The 19530-nt window shown below is 44.5% G+C and overlaps 2 protein-coding genes across 3 annotated transcripts in view; one reads left to right on the forward strand and one right to left on the reverse strand.

Annotated features, from left to right (window-relative positions):
• klhl12 (kelch-like family member 12) overlaps positions 1 to 9335 on the forward strand; it is a 62984-nt gene extending 53649 nt beyond the window's left edge. For both annotated transcript variants that reach the window (XM_068007242.1, XM_068007243.1), the window contains exons 11-13: positions 737 to 835; positions 3930 to 4116; positions 8434 to 9335. In XM_068007242.1, the coding sequence (XP_067863343.1) occupies positions 737 to 835; positions 3930 to 4116; positions 8434 to 8560 (413 nt within the window). In that variant the 3' untranslated portion in view covers positions 8561 to 9335. The remainder of the gene's footprint in view (positions 1 to 736; positions 836 to 3929; positions 4117 to 8433) is intronic.
• Positions 9336 to 10124: 789 nt separating this feature from the next.
• Positions 10125 to 19530, reverse strand: part of LOC137344358 (apoptosis regulator BAX-like) — a 30983-nt gene continuing 21577 nt past the window's right edge. Inside the window, exons 2-4 of the mRNA XM_068007244.1 lie at positions 18628 to 18749; positions 15089 to 15313; positions 10125 to 12472 (exon numbers count right to left, since the gene is read on the reverse strand). Coding sequence (XP_067863345.1) covers positions 12455 to 12472; positions 15089 to 15313; positions 18628 to 18749 — 365 coding nt within the window. The 3' untranslated portion in view covers positions 10125 to 12454. The remainder of the gene's footprint in view (positions 12473 to 15088; positions 15314 to 18627; positions 18750 to 19530) is intronic.

A 19530-nucleotide genomic window follows, 5' to 3' on the forward strand; every position in this document is an offset into this window, starting at 1 on the left:
GTAATGTAGGAAACATGGCAGCCAATTTGCGCACAACAAGGTCCCACAAACAGTAATGAGATAATGATCAGTTAATATGTTTTCGGGTGTGGGTTGAGGGGAAAATATTGGCCAGGACACCGGGGAGAACTCCCCTGCTCTTCAAAATAGTGCCACGGGATCTTTTATGTCAACCTGAGAGGACAGATGGGGCCTCGGTTTAACGTCTCATTCGAAAGACGCATCTCCAACATTGCAGCACTCCCTCAGCACTGCACTGGAGTGTTAGCCTGGATTATGTGCTGAAGGCTCTGGAGTAGGACTTGAACCCACAACCTTCTGACTCAGAGGCGAGAGTGCTACCACTAAGCCAAGGCTTTACACCTTAATGTAAATTATGTAAATTAGAAACATTAGTGGTCCCAGCACTGAGCCCTGAGGCCCCCCACTCACTCCTCCGCCCCCCCCCCATCACCCTGATATAACTTCTCAAACTGTTAACATGTTTCCTACCCTTCATCTCTTCATCTACTTCCTTGTTCATTCCCAGGGTTAACCTTGAATCCCCACAGCTTTGAGTTCGATTAATAGCCTTTCATGTGGAACTTTAGTAAACGTCTTTTGAAAATCAAGGTACAACACACCATGGGGGCTTACCACAGTCCACTTAAGATGTCACTTCAAAGAAGTCAAGTAGCTCAGTATGCAGACTGCAACCTTATCACTGGGTGTTACAATCCTCTTGATTTTGTTCCAGGTGGCTATGATGGGATTAATATCCTGAGCTCTGTGGAGAGGTATGACCCACACACTGGACACTGGACGCACGTCACGCCAATGGCTACCAAGCGCTCAGGTTAGTCAGAATGTGATGCCTGACTGCAGGTATGCTCCTTCCTCAGGTGAACGATGTGGAAAATCATTTTCCACATCGTTCACCTGAGGAAGGAGGAAGCCTCCGAAAGCTTGTGAGTTTAAAATAAAATTGCTGGACTATAACTTGGTGTTGTAAAATTGTTTACAATTGACTGCAGGTAGACTGAGCTCAAGGACTTGGTGTAACTATGGGTAACTGTTTAAAAATGACAGCCTGCGTTGGCCCCTCGAAGGTCTCTGACAGATATCTCCCATTCTGTCCTTTCCTTCAGAGTGCAGTTAGAGGTCAACGATTGAGTTGCAAAGATACGGTCCTTTTTGAAAGTTTTGTACAGTGGTAACTTGCAGGGCTGTCCCTGTGCACATTAATGTGCATAAAGTTTCTCGGGTTTTTCTCCTCTTCTGTCCCAAACGCTTTGACTTGTGCTGTAGGTACAGTTTCACAGGCAGTAGCGACCCTCTGCCATTCTCCATACGTGAGCCTCGAGAATCGGCTGGCTATTAGACTGCAGAGGGCATCGCTGCTGATCTCTTCTAGTTTACCTGCACACTTTCGAGGAGAGGTCACTGAGACCATAAGAGATAAGAGCAGGAGTAGGCCATTCGGCCCCTCGAGCCTGCTCCGCCATTTAATGAGATCATGGCTGATCTGATTTTTTTTTACCTCGGCTCCACTTTCCCGCCCTTTCCCCATATCCTTTGATTCCCTTGCTGATCAAAAATTTGTCTTAACTCAGCCTTGAATGTGTTCAATGACTCAGTCTCCACAGCTTTTTGGGGTAAAGAATTCCAAAGATTCACGACCCTCTAGGAGAAGAAATTCCTCCTCATTTCTGTCTTAAACGGGCGACACCTTATTCTGAGACTATGCCCCCTAGTTTTAGATTCGTCCATGAGGGGTAACATCCTCTCAGCATCTACCCTATCGAGTCCCCTCAGAATCTTGTATGTTTCAATAAGATCTCCTCTCATTCTTCTAAACTCCAATGAGTATAAACCCAACCTGTTCAATCTTTCCTCATAAGACAACCCTTCCATACCCAGAATCAACCTAGTGAACCTTCTCTGAACTGCCTCCAATGCAAGTATGTCCTTCCTTAAATAAGGGCACCAGAACTGTACACAATACTCCAGGTTTGGTTTCACCAGCACCCTGTACAGTTGTAGCATGACTTCCCTGCTTTTAAACTCCATCCCCCTGGAAATAAAGGCCAATATTCTGTTTGCCTTCCGGATTACCTGCTGCACCTGTATGTTGACTTTTTGTGTTTCATGTACGAGGACAGCCAGATCCCTCTGTACTGCAGCATTTTGTAGTAAATAGTTGGGGGGGGGGAGCTCAGTCTGATTAATCACTTACTAATCAGAAGCGGGTGGACAAATTTCTCTTTCCCACACTGCTGTTTTTATGGTTTCTCTGTAAGATTGTTAGGTTAATCTCACTTTGACCCTGGTCAAGACTGCCCAAGGCCATCTCATTAAAGGACTCTTGCATCTGGTAGGATTCACCTCATTTCACCTCAAAGAATAGTGTATGTCAACCTATTGCAGCCCCACTAGTCTTGCCAAATAGCAGTTTCCAAATCTGTATTATCTCTTAGCACAGCTGGAAGTGTGATTATTGACCATTTATTGAACGTCCCCAATCAGGTAACCAGGCTAAAGGTAAGGGCATTCAAGGGCTATATCAAAGCAAGTTACTCTAACGTTGTGTAGATCGGTGGTGATGCTGCATTTAGCGTGAATTTTGAACATTCTACTTTCAAAAGGAATGGATCCATTTGATAGGATTTAGGGAGGAGCTACTTAGGTCTGTGACTTATGAAGAAAGATTTGCCGATCAAGTGATTTTTCAATACAAAGAAAACAAACTTGCATTTACATACTACTTTTCACTTCCTCCAAACATCACTAAGCACTTCGTGACCAATGAATTACTTTTTGAAGTGCAGTTACTGTCACATAGGCAAAGCTGGCAGCCAATTTGTACACAGCAAGGTCTCACAAAGAATTAATCTGCTTGGATGGTGTTGGTTGAAGGATAGATGTTGGCCTGGACATTGGGAGAGCTTCCTGGCCCTCTTCAAAAAGCCCCATGGAATCTTTTCCAGCCTTCTGAAAGGCAGACGGGGCATCGATCTAACGTCTCAACTGAAAGACAATGCAGCAGTCCCTCAGTACTGCCTAGACTATGTGAAAGAAAGACTGACTTACATTCATATAGCACCTTTCACCTCACTATGTCCCAAATCGCATTACAGCCAATGAAGTAGTTTTTGAAGTATAGTCACTGTTGTAATGTAGGAAATGTGGCAGCCAATTTGCACACAGCAAGATCCCACAAACAGCAGTGCGATAATGACCAGATAGTCTGTTTGGTGATGTTGGTTGAGGTTACGTGCTCAAGCCCTGAAGTGAGACTTGAACCCACAACCTTCTGACTCAGAGGCTAACGCTGAGCTAAACTGACAGTAGAGATTGAAAAGACATTCCATGTTTTTTGAAACTGAGTGGAGTGGATAATGTGAATACAAATAGGTTACGTAACTAAAGAGCAAACGGACAAGAGTTGAAGTGAGGTTATCCCCTCTCCCTACAGTAGTAAAGAGATACAGACTCACAGCTAAAACAGCTAATGCTGTGTCAGTTAACACAGTGAATGAATATCTGGTTAGCAATGAAGCTAACCCGGGTCAGTCCAGATAGAGAGGATTAAATGGGCCATGATGATTCCTTACTGCTGGGACGACACAAATGTTATATCGAGGAAGGCAGCCAACTGAGGATGAACGGTATAAATAGACACTACTTTTGTTGATTAACCTTTGGGAGGAGCAGGGAGAAACTTTGCAGAACTTTTCTTCAGGAGATGAAATGGGTTGGAGAGTGGGTTGTACATGGTCTGTGGAACGGTCTTCTGGGCTGGTGATCTTTTCTCAATATCCTGATTTCTTATATTGTGAGTTGAATTATTTTACTGTTAAGTGGAGCTGCACTGAGCCTTTCACCATTAAACAGAACCGAAGTGGGATGTGTTTGAACGTAATTTACATCTTCTCTCCGCTCTTACACAGGAGCTGGGGTGGCACTGCTGAACGATCATATTTACGTGGTTGGTGGCTTTGATGGGACTGCCCACCTTGCCTCGGTAGAAGCCTATAACATTCGCACAGACTCGTGGGTAACGATAGCTAACATGACAACGCCTCGGTGCTACGTGGGAGCAGCAGTGCTTCGTGGGAGGTTATATGCCATCGCTGGGTACGTCAGACTGCAAGCAAGGCATTGCATCTTTTATATAGTCCGCTTTATTTACAAGTCACCAGTTCATGCCCAGTGTCCTGCAGGGTGTAATTAATACATTGAATAAATGTACTGAATTGCACTGAATAGCTTAAAATGAGGACATTAGCCGAGGTTTTCTCACTTCTGTGCTCGTCAGCACATGGTTTACCGTCCATTCAAAGTAACAGGCAGAAAATGACAGCCGGTGAGCACAGAAGTGAAAAATTGTTGGCCTTTGTATCAACCTATGAGTACATCTGCGCACCTCCAATTCTGGCTTCTTGTGCATCCCCACTCCCTTTGCCCCACCATTGGCAGATGTGCCATAGTGTTCAAATCCCTCCATGACCTCACCCCTCCCTATCTCTGTAACCTCCTCAGCCCAGTAACCCTCTGAGAACTCCACGTTCCTCTCATTGTGGCTTCTTGTCTATTCCCTCCTTCCTTCACACCATCATTGGCAGCCGTTCCTTCAGCTGTCTAGAACCTACGCTCTGGAATTCCCTCCCTAAATCTCTCTTCCTTTTGATCAAGCTTTTGGTCACCTGTCCTTATGTCTCCTCCTTTGGCTCGGTGTCAGTTTTTGTCTGATAACGCTCTTGTGAAGCGCCTTGGGACGTTTTACTACTTTAAAGGTGCTATATGAAGGCAAGTGTTGCTGTTGTTGGAAATGCTGCCAGTTTTGAGGATGTGCCGTGGGTTGGCTTAACCTCTCACGTTACTTCCCCAACTCCAGGGAAGAGCCTGACTGCTTCTGCCTGCCACCTGCTGAGAATCTAGCCGAGGTTGGAAGCTCACATAGGGAATCGGGTGTAGTTCTTTGTTTTACTATTCCAACATTCATAGGCTGTTAAAAGTCAATTTCAGCCCATTATAAACTGCACATTATCAGCAATCATCAGAATGGATAGACTACAAATGTAAGGCATTTAATGAGGCAAATGCATTTAATGAGGTAATAAATGTTTATTACTTCATTAAATGCATATGCTGAGTGCTTTTCCATTTCTCGTAGTTTTTCCTAACCAAAGGAAAACTCCAAATTAAACCTCTATTTAATACACAGAATGCTTCTGCAATTTCTGTTTCCTGGTACTAACCAGCTAACGCCTATACATTCCTGTTTACACTGTGAGTTATAACTCACTGTCTTACTCATTGGGACTTGGAGTTGAGCACAACTGAAGTACCAATCGGACTGCGGCAGTATTTCTGTCGAGCCACTTGCAAAGCCGGTAATGACGGACGTCACGAGCCGAAAGCGGTTAAACCTGCTAACGCTGCTCTGTGTTCACATGCCGCTAGAGGCTGTGATTAACCTAGTTAAAGATGCAGGAAAATCAGCGTACTCACACGGCCTTGCACTGAGTCAGCTCTTAAAAGACAGCCCATCTGCATTTTACAAAGATATCATTACAGCCTGTGTTAAGGTTATTGTCTGGGAGTGCACCCTGCTGTCTGTTTGAGACTTGTTGCCCGCTCCAGTAGACATCTCCATCATCTCATGGAACAGGCTGGTAATTGAAACCACAAGAGGCAAATCACATCACATATCTGGAAGCATCATTGGTTAGCGTTGGTAGTTTTTACCCTCTAATGTGGAGAAAATGTATTTCAGTTTTATCCCTGAGATAGGGGTTGTCATATATACATGATATACTACAAAATAATGAACATTTTGAAGCTAAGTACTAAATAACAAAGCATTCAAACATTGCGGTATCTGACTGGAACATGTACTGAAAGGAGAATCATAACAATTTGCTTTGCATTTTTCCAAAAAATCTTGTGCAGTTATAAGAAACTAAGACATAACACGACCTTGTAAATTCTGGGTAATTATTCTGCATGACATTTTTCACTGATATTTGCTTCAGTATCACTGAAGGGCTACCATTTGAAGAATCGCATGATGTCAGGAATGTTTTTATTTAAGACCTAAAACTTACTGTCTTTGCGCACACATTTTATAAAACGCTGCATCATTGTCAAAATGCCATTGATACAGCAGAGCACTAACAGTCTATGTTTAACACTGCAGTACCAAACTACTCTTCACTGTTACAGTTACCGGTGCTCGGCTAGTTCCGGTTACCGGTGATTGGCTAGTTACAGTAGCAGCAGCCAACTCCTGTATTCATTTCAAAGATCAGTGTGACTTGTCATGAACTGTAAATACACCTGACACTTGCACGTAATTTAAATGTTTGCATTCTGTGGAAAGTAAATTACAATCATACCGTGATAGGTTAAATGTCAGCAAGTTTAGTTAATATCAGCGATCCTGTTGTAGCACATTGACCCAATCATTCACAATATACTGGTACTAGGTTTCTGGAGCCGGTCAATTCTTCCTTCCCATGTGAAGATGAGCATTGTCACAGAACTGATGGGTTTGACATTCTGGTAACTACCTGGTATATATTTTTTTAAATAACACTGCTTCACCTTTGGGCTGCTTTTGACCTGTGGTTTGATTACAGATTGTACCGTGTAAAATACAGTTATTACCTTATTTCAATATTTGGTGTTTAACCAAGCTAATCTAGTACAGAAATCATCGTATGATGGAGTGAACAGCCACTTCACAATGCAGAGCGTCATTGGTCTTCGGCCCACACCACAAACTCCATTCCCCTCCCCATGGTCAAGGTTCACAACTTGGTGTCCTATTCGACCCTGAGCTGAGCTTCTGCCCCATATCCCCTTCTTCACAAAGACCATCTACTTCCACCTCCAAAACATAGTTTGCTTCTGCCTGTGACATCCTATGTGACTGTGACCATGGTGCTCTATCCCTCCTCATCTTTCTTGACCTGTCCGTAACCTTTGACACGGTTGACAACATGGTTGACCACACCATCCTCCTCCAACGCCGCTCCTCCGTTGTCCAGCTGGGTGGGACTGCACTCGCCTGATTCCACTCTTACCCATCCAGTCATAGCCAGAGAATCACCTGCAATGGCTTCTCTTCCCACTCCCGCACTGTTATCTCTGGAGTCCCCCAAGGTGGCCCCTTCCTATTTCTCAGCGACATCATCCGAAAACACGACATCAGGTTCTACATGTACGTTGACAACACCAAGCACTACCTCACCACCACCTCTCTCGACCCCTCCACTGCCTCTGTGTTGTCAAACTGCTTGTCCGACATCCAGTATTGAATGAGCTGAAATTTCCTCCAATTAAACATTGGGAAGACTGAAGCCATTGTCTTTGGTCCCTGCCACAAACTCCGTTCCCTAGCCATCAATTCCATCCCTGACTCTGGCCACTGCCTCAGGCTGAACCAGACCGTTCGCAATCCAGGCATCCTATTTGACCCTGAGCTAAGCTTCCGATCCCATATCCTCTCCATCATCATGACTGTCTACTTCCACCTCCGTAATATCACCTGTCCCTGTATCGGCCCATCTGCTGCTGAAACCCTCATCTATGCCTTTGTAACCTCCAGACTAGACTGTTACATTACTCTCTTGGCCAGCCTCCCATCCTCTGGAAACTTCAGATCATCCAAAACTCTGCTGCCTCTATCCTATCCTGCACCAAGTCCCATTCACCCATCACCTGTCCTTACTGACCTAAATTGTCTCCCAGTCAAAATATCAGAATTAAAATGCGTATCGTTGTGTTTCAATCCCTTTGTGACCTTGGCCCTCCCTATCTCTGAAACCTCTCCCAGCCCTACAAGCCGCGCCCCCCCCCCCACCTCCCGAATTCTCTCTTCCTCTGATTCTTGTGCATCCTCGATTTCCTTTGCCCCACTATTGGCAGCTGAGCCTTCGGCTGGCTAGGCCCTATGCTCTCGAATTCTCTCCATAAACCCCTTCACCTATCCTCTCTCTCTTCTCCCTTTAGGACCCTCTTAAAACCCACCTCATTGAGCAAGCTTTTGGTCACCCCGTCTAATATCTCCTTTAGTATGGTGTTTTTTTTTCAATATACCTCCATGGGACTTGTTTTCTACATTAAAGGAGCTGTATAAATGCAGGTTGCTGCTGACCACCGGTCCAAGACACCAGCATCGCAGTCTGCTAGCTTCTGACGGCAGCAGTTCCTGGTTTGGCTGTTCACCAATCGGCTACTCAGGGAAAGTACTTAACTCTGAGTCTGGGCTACCCTGCCGTCCCAGCTGGAGGAGAGTGGCCATGTGGGAAGTACTGAAACTCAAGCCAGTCTCTCTGCAATATTTGAGTGTCCCCACAGCAGGTTCCAGCTGTAGGATGAAATTCCCTTGACAGAAAAGTCTTGTTTGGAAATGGATCTCTCAGCTCTCTGGTTTATTATTGGCAGATACGATGGAAATTCTTTGCTGAGCAGTATTGAGTGCTACGACCCCATCATTGACAGCTGGGATGTGGTAACTTCAATGGGAACTCAACGCTGTGATGCCGGAGTGTGTGTGCTTCGGGAGAAGTGAAGAACTAACAGTGAGCGAGAGAAGCAGCCGAGAACGGAGCCTGGAATGAGACCCAAGAGTCTCGGGAATGCTTCATCTTCGCCTTCAGGTGTGGTGTCCGTGTCTTTTTTTTAGTGCAATATTTGGACCTAAATGTAAATCATTTAGTAAATGAGCAGCAATTTGCACAGAAACAGTTGAAGTTCTGAAGACGAGATCCTGGATTAAATGAAAGACATTTGGAAAACTTTGAGACAGGAGATGGATGTGAGAATTTTTTCTTGGTTTGAATTCCAGATCGGTCCCCAATAAAGGGGATAGAGAGAGAGCAGTGTGGACAGGGATGTCCTGTGTTTACTGCTTGTACAAATGTGAAGTGACTGTTCGATGTACCACACATCATCCTGCCACTACCAATCACTGGTCAAACTGAACTTTTCAAAGGACTGAACATTAAAGTGTTGTGATTGGGCTCATCCAGCGTATTAGTACCAGAACACTGGAGGCCAGTATGCTTTAATGTGTTATGCTCAATTAAGCATCTTGACTTGATCCTGTTATTAGTGACAGACCAATAACTAACTACCTAATGTTGTGCAGCTCAAAATGCTTTCTGCAAACACCAGCCAAGACTAGCAGCATCAAATCTTTAACTAATTCTAATGGAAGCATTGTTTTTACTGTATTACTGATTCAGCTGTGGGGAAGCACTGTCCAGTGTGCCTGTTTCCAGCACTGCGTACTGATAAAGCAAACTAATGTGACTGTCACTAATAAAATACCCTTTCTGCCACAAGTTGTCTTAACAGCAATTTGTACCTGAGAAAAAAATAGTATGGTAAAATGGTATTTGAAGGAATTTAATGTTAACACAACTACTTCATTTTTTGCTATAATAAAGATGTTGTTGGTACAAAATGTACATTTTCTTTCATTCTCTTTGGCTTGCTATGGCTAGATCTCTGGTGCCAGCATGTTACCTCCCCTCACACTACCTAGCCACTTGCTCAATGTCCCTCTGCTGACAGTGCGAGAGGACGAACTCTGCGCACGGTTCTGTGACGGCCGACAACGTTCTGTAAATTTCTCCTTCCTGGTTCCAGTCCTCGATGTACTGCTGCCTAGGCTCCCACCGGACAGATGCTGCAGTCTCGGAGAGGGATAGAGAGAACCACAAAACACAGTCCCTGTAACAAAGCCCATGTGAGTGCAAGGTGAAGATGTCTGCCCCGGGGTTGCTATGCAGTCCTTGCACTCAGGGAAAGAATTTTACGTAGAATGTACAGCACAGAAACACGCCATTTGTCCCAACTGGTCTATGTCTGTGTTTATGCTCCACATGAGCCTCCTCCCTTCCCATTTCCTCTCACCCTATATTCATTTCTCCTTCATGTGTTTATCTAGCTTCCCCTTAACTGCATCTGTGCTATTCACCTCAACTACTCCTTGTGGCATTCTAACTACAATTTTGAATTGAGGAAAAAGAATAGAACTTTATACTTGAATTGTGAAAATTGATTGGAATTTGAAGAGAAAAGGAACTGGTTTTCTGATATTTAAATCATTTAGGCACCAGGACTACAAGTAACAATCCAGTCACATTTTATTACTGCCAGCAGTGTTCAGCCCACACACACAATTCTTTAAAAATGACAATGCAATAAAAATGTTTCATCCTCAATGATTGACTATTAAGTAGAAATGGTTTCCAGCATGATTGCATTGTCCTCTAATGTGCCACAACACTGTATAATTAACACTGCTAACTGACAACAAGCCAATGCATCTTCACATTTATACATTGAATAAAGAAACATGACCGGGTAGGAAGTGTGACAAGAACAATGTCGAAACTAAAAGCTGTGCACAGAAAGCTGAGCTGGCAGCAGACTGCAGGTTTCCTCATCTTAACCTAGCTCCCTCAAATAGCAATTCATCATTTAAAGAAAAAGCCTAAAAAAATTCTCCAGTTATACTGAGTGTTTATCACAAGAAATATAGATTTTGTTTCTGTAGATTTTATTATTTACCACTTTCTCACATCTCTTTGCCATCCCAAACTACTTTGGAGTAGTGACTTCTGTAGGCAAATTTGGCAGCCATTTTGTACACACCAAAATTGCATAAACTGAATGACCAGTAGTTTCAGTATCTACTGAGGGGGGAATATTGGCCAAGACAGAACAGGCAAAACTCAAGTACTTCTGAGTGTGGGCCTAGATTATGGGCTCAAACCCACAATCTTCTCCCTCAGAGTGCTACCAGTTGAGCAAAGCTGACAGTTGGAGAATACCAGAACTTTGTTACCTATTGATTGTCTGAACCCTGAGATTACATCAGTTTTAAATTTATTTTGAAGTTCAATGTATTTAGTGAACTATCTTTCCAATTTTTACTCTTGCAGTTTTTTCATTTGAAGATGGGATGTGATTTAGTTCATTCATTCTCAGGATGTAGGCATTGCTGGCAAGGTTGGCATTTATGGCCCCTCTCTAGAAACTGAGGTTCGCTAGGCCACTTCATAGGTAACCACAATCCGACAGCTTTATGATCACTTTTACTGACACTAGCTTTTAATTTCCAGAATTTTTAAACTGAATTCAAATTTTCACAGTCACGATTACCTCATGCTCTCTGTATTACTAGTCCAGTAACAAACCAGTGTGGTACCGTATCCCATGATGTGGGGCCCGAGTGAATCTGTGATGTGGGCCTGAGTATATCTGGAGTGAGTCTGTGATGTGGGGCCTGAGTATCTGAAGATATATCCAGGCCCCACATCACTGAGGTACATTGATACCTGTAATATTAATGTTAAATTCCCCGTGCCTTAACATATACGAAAGCACAGTCACATTGTGGCCTCCCTTTCCTCCCCGAGATAGTGGGACTGTTGCTCTAAGTTTCTGATTTACATGGCAAGTGAGATTGGTTTATAAAAACCCAAGCTTGACCTCATTATTTCCATCATTTCTTTCACACTTGGACGCTGTGACTTTCACTCCTGGGCCATGCTCACTGTTTTCTTTCTGGTCTTGCTTACATACAGCAAGTGCATTACTGTCCCCCTAAGGGAAAGGCCCTGGGCCTTTCAACCATGATATTCAATTTTTTTAAAAAAGGTTTGACTTTGGCACTGGTTAGTGATGAGCCAAAACCAAATTGCTTGTGGGATTTCCCAAAACCTGCCACCTGGTGGAAACCAGAAGCTTGATGACCAATTCTTACCATAAACAAAATCTGATACATTGACATCAGCTAGCTCTCAGTATTTTGTAAAAAAAATTAATTCAGAACTTCAGCTAATTTTAAGAATTTGTTGCGACATTCCCCGAACTTGAGATAAAAAAAGCAAATGAAACCCATTCTCTACCACTGCCCAATCCAGTCCACCGGTTCAAACACCAAGTGTGCTAAGCTGTCCATTCAGTGGCTCCATGTGAATAGAAACTGAAGGCCAGCTGCTCCCACTTCCCCCAGTCACTTATTGACGGTTCAGTAGCTGCAGTTTAGCAGACGCTGTGACTTTCAATCCTGGGCCATGCTCACTGTTTTCTTTCTGGTCTTGCTTACGTACAGCAAGTGCATTACTGTCCCCCTAAGGGAAAGGCAGCAACACACTTCCAAAATGGGCAATGTTATCACAATCTCCATTGGACTACCTACCCCCTGCCCCCCCTCAATCATTGCTCAAAGCAAGGGGTCTTAGAAGGGGGTTGTTGTCTAATTGATTGGCAACCATCTTACTCTCAAGGGAGACTGATGTACTGGAGGGGGCAGTGGCACTTGGGATGTAGAATGTTCTTCAGCTCATTGTTAAATTGTATTTGAAATGTATTTTAATGTGGTATTTTCACCAGTCTTGGACTTTCCACCATCCATTACAGAAGGTGTGGGCACAGGCGTCTTGGCATTTTAGCTCTTGATATTTTCCTAAAAAGAAACAAACTGATTAAAGACACAGGCCACATAAGATTCCAGTCAAGTTTTCTAGTTTAATCTTGGATAGTCTCATATCTGTTTCTATTCTGTTCCTCCCGCTACTGGAACAGGATTCAGTCCCCTTTCCCTCTAATTATGGGATAGGAATGAAATGTTTGGTACTTGTTTAACATGCACGCTGTCAGTCAGTTATGTTGGGTGTGTTTCAAGCACTTCTGTAACCCTCCCACGAGAGCTTCAGTCTCTCCATCGCCAAGTCTCTTGCCCAGCCCCAGGTGTGTTTCACACTTTCTGTCTCCAGCCCCAGGTGTGTTTCAGACCCTCTGTCTCCAGCCCCATCTCCCAGGTGTCCTGAAGCCCTGCTGACTCTAATCCTTCAGTGAGTTATTTCAGATTGCAAATTACTAATTAGTCACAACGCCTGAATCTAGTTTGCTGTTTTCTGCTTATGTCACACAACCTACAGGACTGTAGAAATTTACAGCAGAGGGGAGCAATGTAAAACTAATCTCACTGCTCTCTCCCCATGGCCCTGTATCAATCCCAAACTAATCCCACTGCCCGCTGTCTCCCCATAGCCCTGTATCAATCCCAAATTTTTAAAAAATTCATTCATTCATTGCAAGGTCAGCATTAATTGCCCTAGAGAAGGTGGTGGTGAGCTGCCTTGAACCACTGCAGTCCGTGTGGTGAAGATCTCCCACAGTGCTGTTAGGTAGGGAGTTCCAGGATTTTGACCCAGCAACGATGAAGGAACGGTGATATATTTCCAAGAAAGGATGGTGGGTGACTTGAGTGGAACGTGCAGGTGGTGTTGTTCCCATGTGCCTGCTGCCCTTGTCCTTCTAGGTGGTTGAGGTCACGGGTTTGAGAGGTCCTGGAGATGGTACACACTTCTCTACTTCTCTCCCCTCTTTTTCTGAAGTCACTGCCTCTTGCTGGGGTACATTCTATAACTGCTGCCTGCCTTCAGATACCTCATCCAAACGACCAGTTAGCATCAACAGGCTATTCAACCATGGGACCATCATTGGTGAGCTGAACCCATCGGTCCAGGAGTGGATATAAATCAGGAATGAGCACCTTGACTGACTTATTTTTTGTCCTCTGCCCTAGCCTAGGGGCCCTAAATCCAATTGTAGCAACTTTATCGCCATCTCAGATTACCCAACGTAGCATAGACTGGGGCTGCCTCGTTTATATGGCTGTTACAAGTTGCTTATACTAAGCAACACATCCCGTAGAATTTGTCCCTGTTTAAAAGCAAGTACATATTGGCTGGTTCTGTAACCGATGGCTGCTGAGCCTTAGATTCCACCCGATGATAGCAGCCATGTCCTAGGACAACCTCAGGTTGTTCCAAAGCACTTCACAGCCAATTAATTACTTTTGAAATCCATTTACTGTTGTAGTGTAGGGAAATGCAGCAGCTAATGTGCCCACAGCAAAATCACACAAACATGAGATAATGACTAGATAATTTGTTTCTAGGTGTTGGTTGAGCGATAAATGTTGGCCAGAACACCAGGAGAACGCCCGTTTTTATTCAAATTGTGCCAATGGATCTTTAACGTCTACCCACCATCCCGACTTGGAAATATATCGCCGTTCCTTCATTGTCACTGGGTCAAAATCCTGGAACTCCCTTCCTAACAGCTGTAGGATTATCATTTTTAATCCAAGATTTTATTCGCCAGGGGAAAACCCCAGTTTTGGGAAAATGGCTGCGAAAAGGACTCTGTTTAAAACACAGTTCCCAGACAAGCTTTTGAACTAAAACCCACGCAATAGAGACAGTGCCTCACATCACCACCGTCTCCAAGTTGGCTAAGGAGACGACAAAATCCCCTGGTTGATATAATTAAGTCAGTCAATCGGTCGGGACAACAGAACCCATCTAAAAACAGTTCACACCTCATATAGTCAACAGTTCCCAGTGTCCTCCAATACCAGTTAGATGAGAGGCGGGAGAATAATACACATTCAAACAAAACTTTCTCTCCAGGGACCAATCGTAGCATTTTGCACCGTCTGACGAGATTAGCCAGAAAAACAGTATAACTGTTGCAGCCTTAGGAAGGAGAGGTTCGAACAGGAGGAAGTCGAACAGTGGAGGTCAAAGGGACACCAGTCACACAACTCGACAACAGTGAACGACCCTCACACGATCGGAAACACCCTACACAGCACTGTGGGAGAACCTTCACCACACGGACTGAGGCGGCTCACCACCACCTTCTCGAGGGCAATTAGGGATGGGCAATAAATGCTGGCATCGCCACCGACGCCCACATCCCATGAACGAAAAAAAGACCCGAGAGGGCCTTGACTTAATGGCTCCTCTGAAAGACGGCTCCTCTGACAGTGCAGCACTCCCTCAGTACTACACTGAAGTGCCAGCTTATACTAAATGCTCAAGTCTTTGGACTGGGCTTGAACCACTGACCCAAGGCTGACACCTACGTTGATTTGTGATAAGCTAAAAGGGTGACGCACAGAAGGGGGAAATACCGTTGTGTAGAAATAGTTTACAAAATTCCCTCCCTTTAAAAAATAACCCCCCCCCCACGCTCAGCCTCATTGTCTGAGGTCGGACATTATACTTACCCAGCCTCCTGAATTTTGAACCCAGCCCAGCAGCCTTGAATTGATGAAGTCTGCCATGGCAACCTTGACTTTAGGAAGCAGATCAGGCACTTCCTTAGTGATCTGTATCCCCAGAGCAACAGCGATTTTCAGGAGGTTCATTTCAGGACCGAGCTGTTGCAGATGTGTCTGCAGTTTAGGATTGTGACTCAGTTGAGTCACCATGCCAGTAAACGTTTCGCAACCCTTGAGAGAACATCAAAAATTGCTTTTAAAAAGTTATCAAAACAAATAGCGAATATCAGCAAAGCTAAATCCATCCTGGATAAGGAGAGATAGTCTCGAGTCATTTCTTGATAATCTTTACCCAGCTGGTCTATTTCTGAAAGGCAGACTTGCCTTGGTCTTAATTAAGCTCCAGTTTTTTTGGGTGCTTTTTTCTGTGCACTTAGAATCATAGAATGGTCACAGCTCAGAAGGCGGCATTTGGCCCATTGAGCCTGTGCCGGGTCTTTATAAGAGCAATCCAGTTAGTCCCATTCCCCCGCTCTTTCCTCGAAGCCCTGCAAATTTTTTCCCTTCAAGTATTTATCCCATTCCTTTTTGAAAGCCACGATTGAATCTGCTTCCACCACCCTTTCAGGTAGTGCATTCCAGATCCTAGCTACTCACTGCGTAAAAAAGTTTATCCTCATGTTGGATTTGGTTCTTTTGCCAATCACCTTAAATCTGTGTCCTCTGGTTCTTGACCCTTCCGCCAATGGGGACAGTTTCTCTTTATTTACTTTATCTAAACCCTTCATGATTTTGAACACTTCTATCAAATCTCCTCTCAACATTCTCTGCTCTAAGAAGAACAACCCCAGATTCTCCAGTCTATCCACGTAACTGAAGTCCCTCATCCCTGGAACCATTCTAGTAAATCTTTTGTGCACCCTCTCTAAGGCCTAAAGTGCGGTGCCCAGAATTGGACACAATACTTCAGTTGTGGTCGAACCAGTGTTTTATAAAGGTTCATCATAACTTTCTTGCTTTTGTCCTCTATGCCTCTATTTATAAAGCCCAGGATCCCGTATGCTTTTTAAAAAAATCGCTTTCTCAACCAGCCCTGCCACCTTCACAGATTTGTGCACATACACCCCCAGATCTCTCTGTTCCTGCACCCCATTTAGAATTGTACCATTTAGTTTATATTGCCTCTCCTCGTTCTTCCTTCGCACTTCTCTGCATTAAATTTAATCTGCCACATGTCCACCAGCCTGTCTACGTCCTCTTGAAGTCTATCACTATCCTCCTCACTGTTTGCTACACTTCCAAGTTTTGTATCATCTGCAAATTTGGAAATTGTGCCCTGTACATCCAAGTCTTAGTCATTAATATATATCAAGAAAAGCAGTGGTCCCAGCACCGACCCCTGGGGAACACCACTGTACACCTCCCTCCAGTCCAAAAAGCAACCGTTCATCACTAGTCTCTGTTTCCTGTCACTTAGCCGATTTTGTATCCATGCTGCCACTGCCCCTTTTGTGCCATGGGCTTATGGTGCTTATTCTGCCCATTTTTTCCCCCCCCATAGTGCTGACTTGTTTTTTTGCTTTCCCATCAAAAATATTTTAAATTTGGAGCAAATACTTGACTGGAGGAGCTGAGAGAGAATCGGAATGTCCTTCAGAATAGATGTATAGAGGGAGGGAAAGGTGTGAGAGAGAGAGAACACAGAGCTAGACTGAGACTACATTCTGGGAATGGGGCCTGAGTGGTAAGTAAGCATCATTTGGCTGTGGATGACTAACACTTGGGTTTTACTCTATTGCCTGAACTGAATTTTTGCTAATTTAAGATATTCTTGTAATGTTATGAATACAACATTTTTTTGACAACATTGAGGTGAGCAGAGATGAGGCCAGACTTGTTGCCATAGTAATTTGAAATGTTAATTAGTAAACAAAGGGAAGATCATGGTGGACAATCTCAAGCATTTCATACCATGACGATGGAAGGGTTCCCAGGAGTGGCCAGTGTCAAGACTACTAATTTATGCAAGTTTCTGGTCATTCTGAAATGCTGGAAAGACTTCAGACTTTTTAGTTTAATTGAACAATGAAGGAAATGTCATTTCCCCACAGTTCTAAGGATGGATCAAATTTAGAACAGCTTAGCAGGCCAACCTCCCCCCACCCCCGTCCCAAACCTTAAGGATGGGTTCAGAAGACACTCTCAGAAACCACAATGGTGGCGTGAATGCAAGTAACAGATAGAGTGAGTTAGCTTGGAGATAGCTAGCTTTTACCTAGAATATCAGTAGAGTTACAGTGTTGTTGCATCAGGAAGTGCTGGATTTCACTGAAAACTGTATTCTGTTCATGTATTTTATGTAAAATAAACCAGTTGGTTGGTTTGCAGTCCTGTCTTGTCTGGCCGACAGCGTTTATCAGTCCGCCTTTTATAAAGACCGGAGAATGCACTTGGCGGGACGCGTCAGATTATAGTAGCCAACATACACAGCACAGCTTCTTTGCTACGATCCCTGGGTCATGCTAACATTGAACTAGATATTGGGCACTAAAAGTGCACTCCGAGCCATAGGGGACAGGAGGTCCCCTGACACGAGTGACTGGTGACACTGAACATAGGAGAATATCTGCCCTAAAAACCTGAAAATCTTCAACAATGAGAGGGGTTAATGTTCCACAGTTTTGCCCCACTATGTGGAAGGGGCGCAGCGTCCCCGCGAAAGGGCCGGGAGCTGGAAGGGGCGCAGCGTCCCCGCGAAAGGGCCGGGAGCTGGAAGGGGCGCAGCGTCCCCGCGAAAGGGCCGGGAGCTGGAAGGGGCGCAGCGTCCCCGCGAAAGGGCCGGGAGCTGGAAGGGGCGCAGCGTCCCCGCGAAAGGGCCGGGAGCTGGAAGGGGCGCAGCGTCCCCGCGAAAGGGCCGGGAGCTGGATGGTGTACCCTGTGATCTAAATTGGGGCGGTGGGGGTTTGGTTGTGGTTGAGGTTAACTTTCGGGTAAGTGTCTGTTGAAAATCCAAACGGTATTGTTTTTTAAAAATTAAAATCTATTAATTGTGAAGTATAAAAGTACTTAAAGTACACCATAATCTATCATTTTTAATGTATAAATTCAATTTCTCTGGTAGAATACGTCAATTTTGTGTCTTCAACATTTGGATTTCCCCTTCAGGTTTTCGTGTTATGTTTTTTTTAATCTCTCCAACGAGTGAAGTGATGTTGGGCAAGTCGGCCATTTTAGGAGTTACACAAGCTTTGCGATCTGCTTACACACACAGCAGGTTTATAATTGGGCCCTGCGTGAGGTGTTAGTTTTATTGAAGCTGTTGGTCAGTTTCTGTGAGTTGGTCTGTATGATTTATTCATGTGGAAAGGAAGGGAAAGCCAAGCCTTAGTTAACGCTGGTGAGCTGGAATCAGACCACCCCACCAGCCAGCAACCAAGCTACTGTCGAGCTGTGATCAAACTGCAGTAATGGCTGCTTGCTCCTGTGTGCGCAAAACACATCAAAACTTGCTGCATCTCCCAAGGTTCTAAAGATGCCCTACATACCTGATCCATTACCAGCTGATTTATCTGTGGCTTAAGTTCCTTCAAGTGTGGCTGAATCATTTCATTGTACTCATCCCCAAGCTTCCGCAGACATCGAGCTACCTCAAGGATTGCCTCATCCTCTGCAACGCAAAAGCACAAAATGTGTTATAAATGAACCAGGAACACGATGAAATCCTCTCTTCAGTTCGGTCCCAAAATGATGGATTTCTGGCCCAATAGAATCAATTCCTACGGAAGCCTCTTTGGAAATGGAATACGGCATTTTATTGCAACAAGTTGGTCCGTTGTCTTCTGTCCTAGGGGAAGGAACTAACTTAAGTCTCACACACTTGAACCACTTACTCGGGAAGAGTAGCTGAGGGGGTTTCCTGTTGTCTGCCTCACAGTTTTTAATCTTGAGAGTATCTTCTAGGTGGGCTGCAACCAAGGCTATAGAGCCTCACCTACCCTTGTAATTGGCTCCCATTGGTCGCAAGTACCCCCACTGGACATCAATCAAATATTGAGCGCTTACCGGGACCCGAACCCAACTCAATGAGCCAGTGGTCACTCCGCCCAGACGTGAGTATCCCATGGGATGGCAATCCAGTGTTTAGAGACCATATTCTAGTCTCCACTCGCTGGGGATTGAACCCTCCACCTGCTGAGTCTCTGTCACTGAGCCAAAGGCAAGAGGTATAGAGTATAAAAGTCAAGATGTAATGGTGAATCCATATAAAACCAAGTAAAACCACAGCTCAAACACTGCGTGCAGTTTTGGGCTCCACACCACAGGGAGGATACAGTGCAGATTCACTAGGATGAGGAAATATGAAGAAAAACTTCAAAAATTGAGGTTGTTTTCATTATGAAGGAATGGGATCAGTAGATAGAAACAGACTGTTCCAGTGATTGAGCGGG

The sequence above is a fragment of the Heptranchias perlo genome, chromosome 27 (genome assembly GCF_035084215.1).
Source record: "Heptranchias perlo isolate sHepPer1 chromosome 27, sHepPer1.hap1, whole genome shotgun sequence".
NCBI classification, from domain to species: Eukaryota; Metazoa; Chordata; class Chondrichthyes; order Hexanchiformes; family Hexanchidae; genus Heptranchias; species Heptranchias perlo.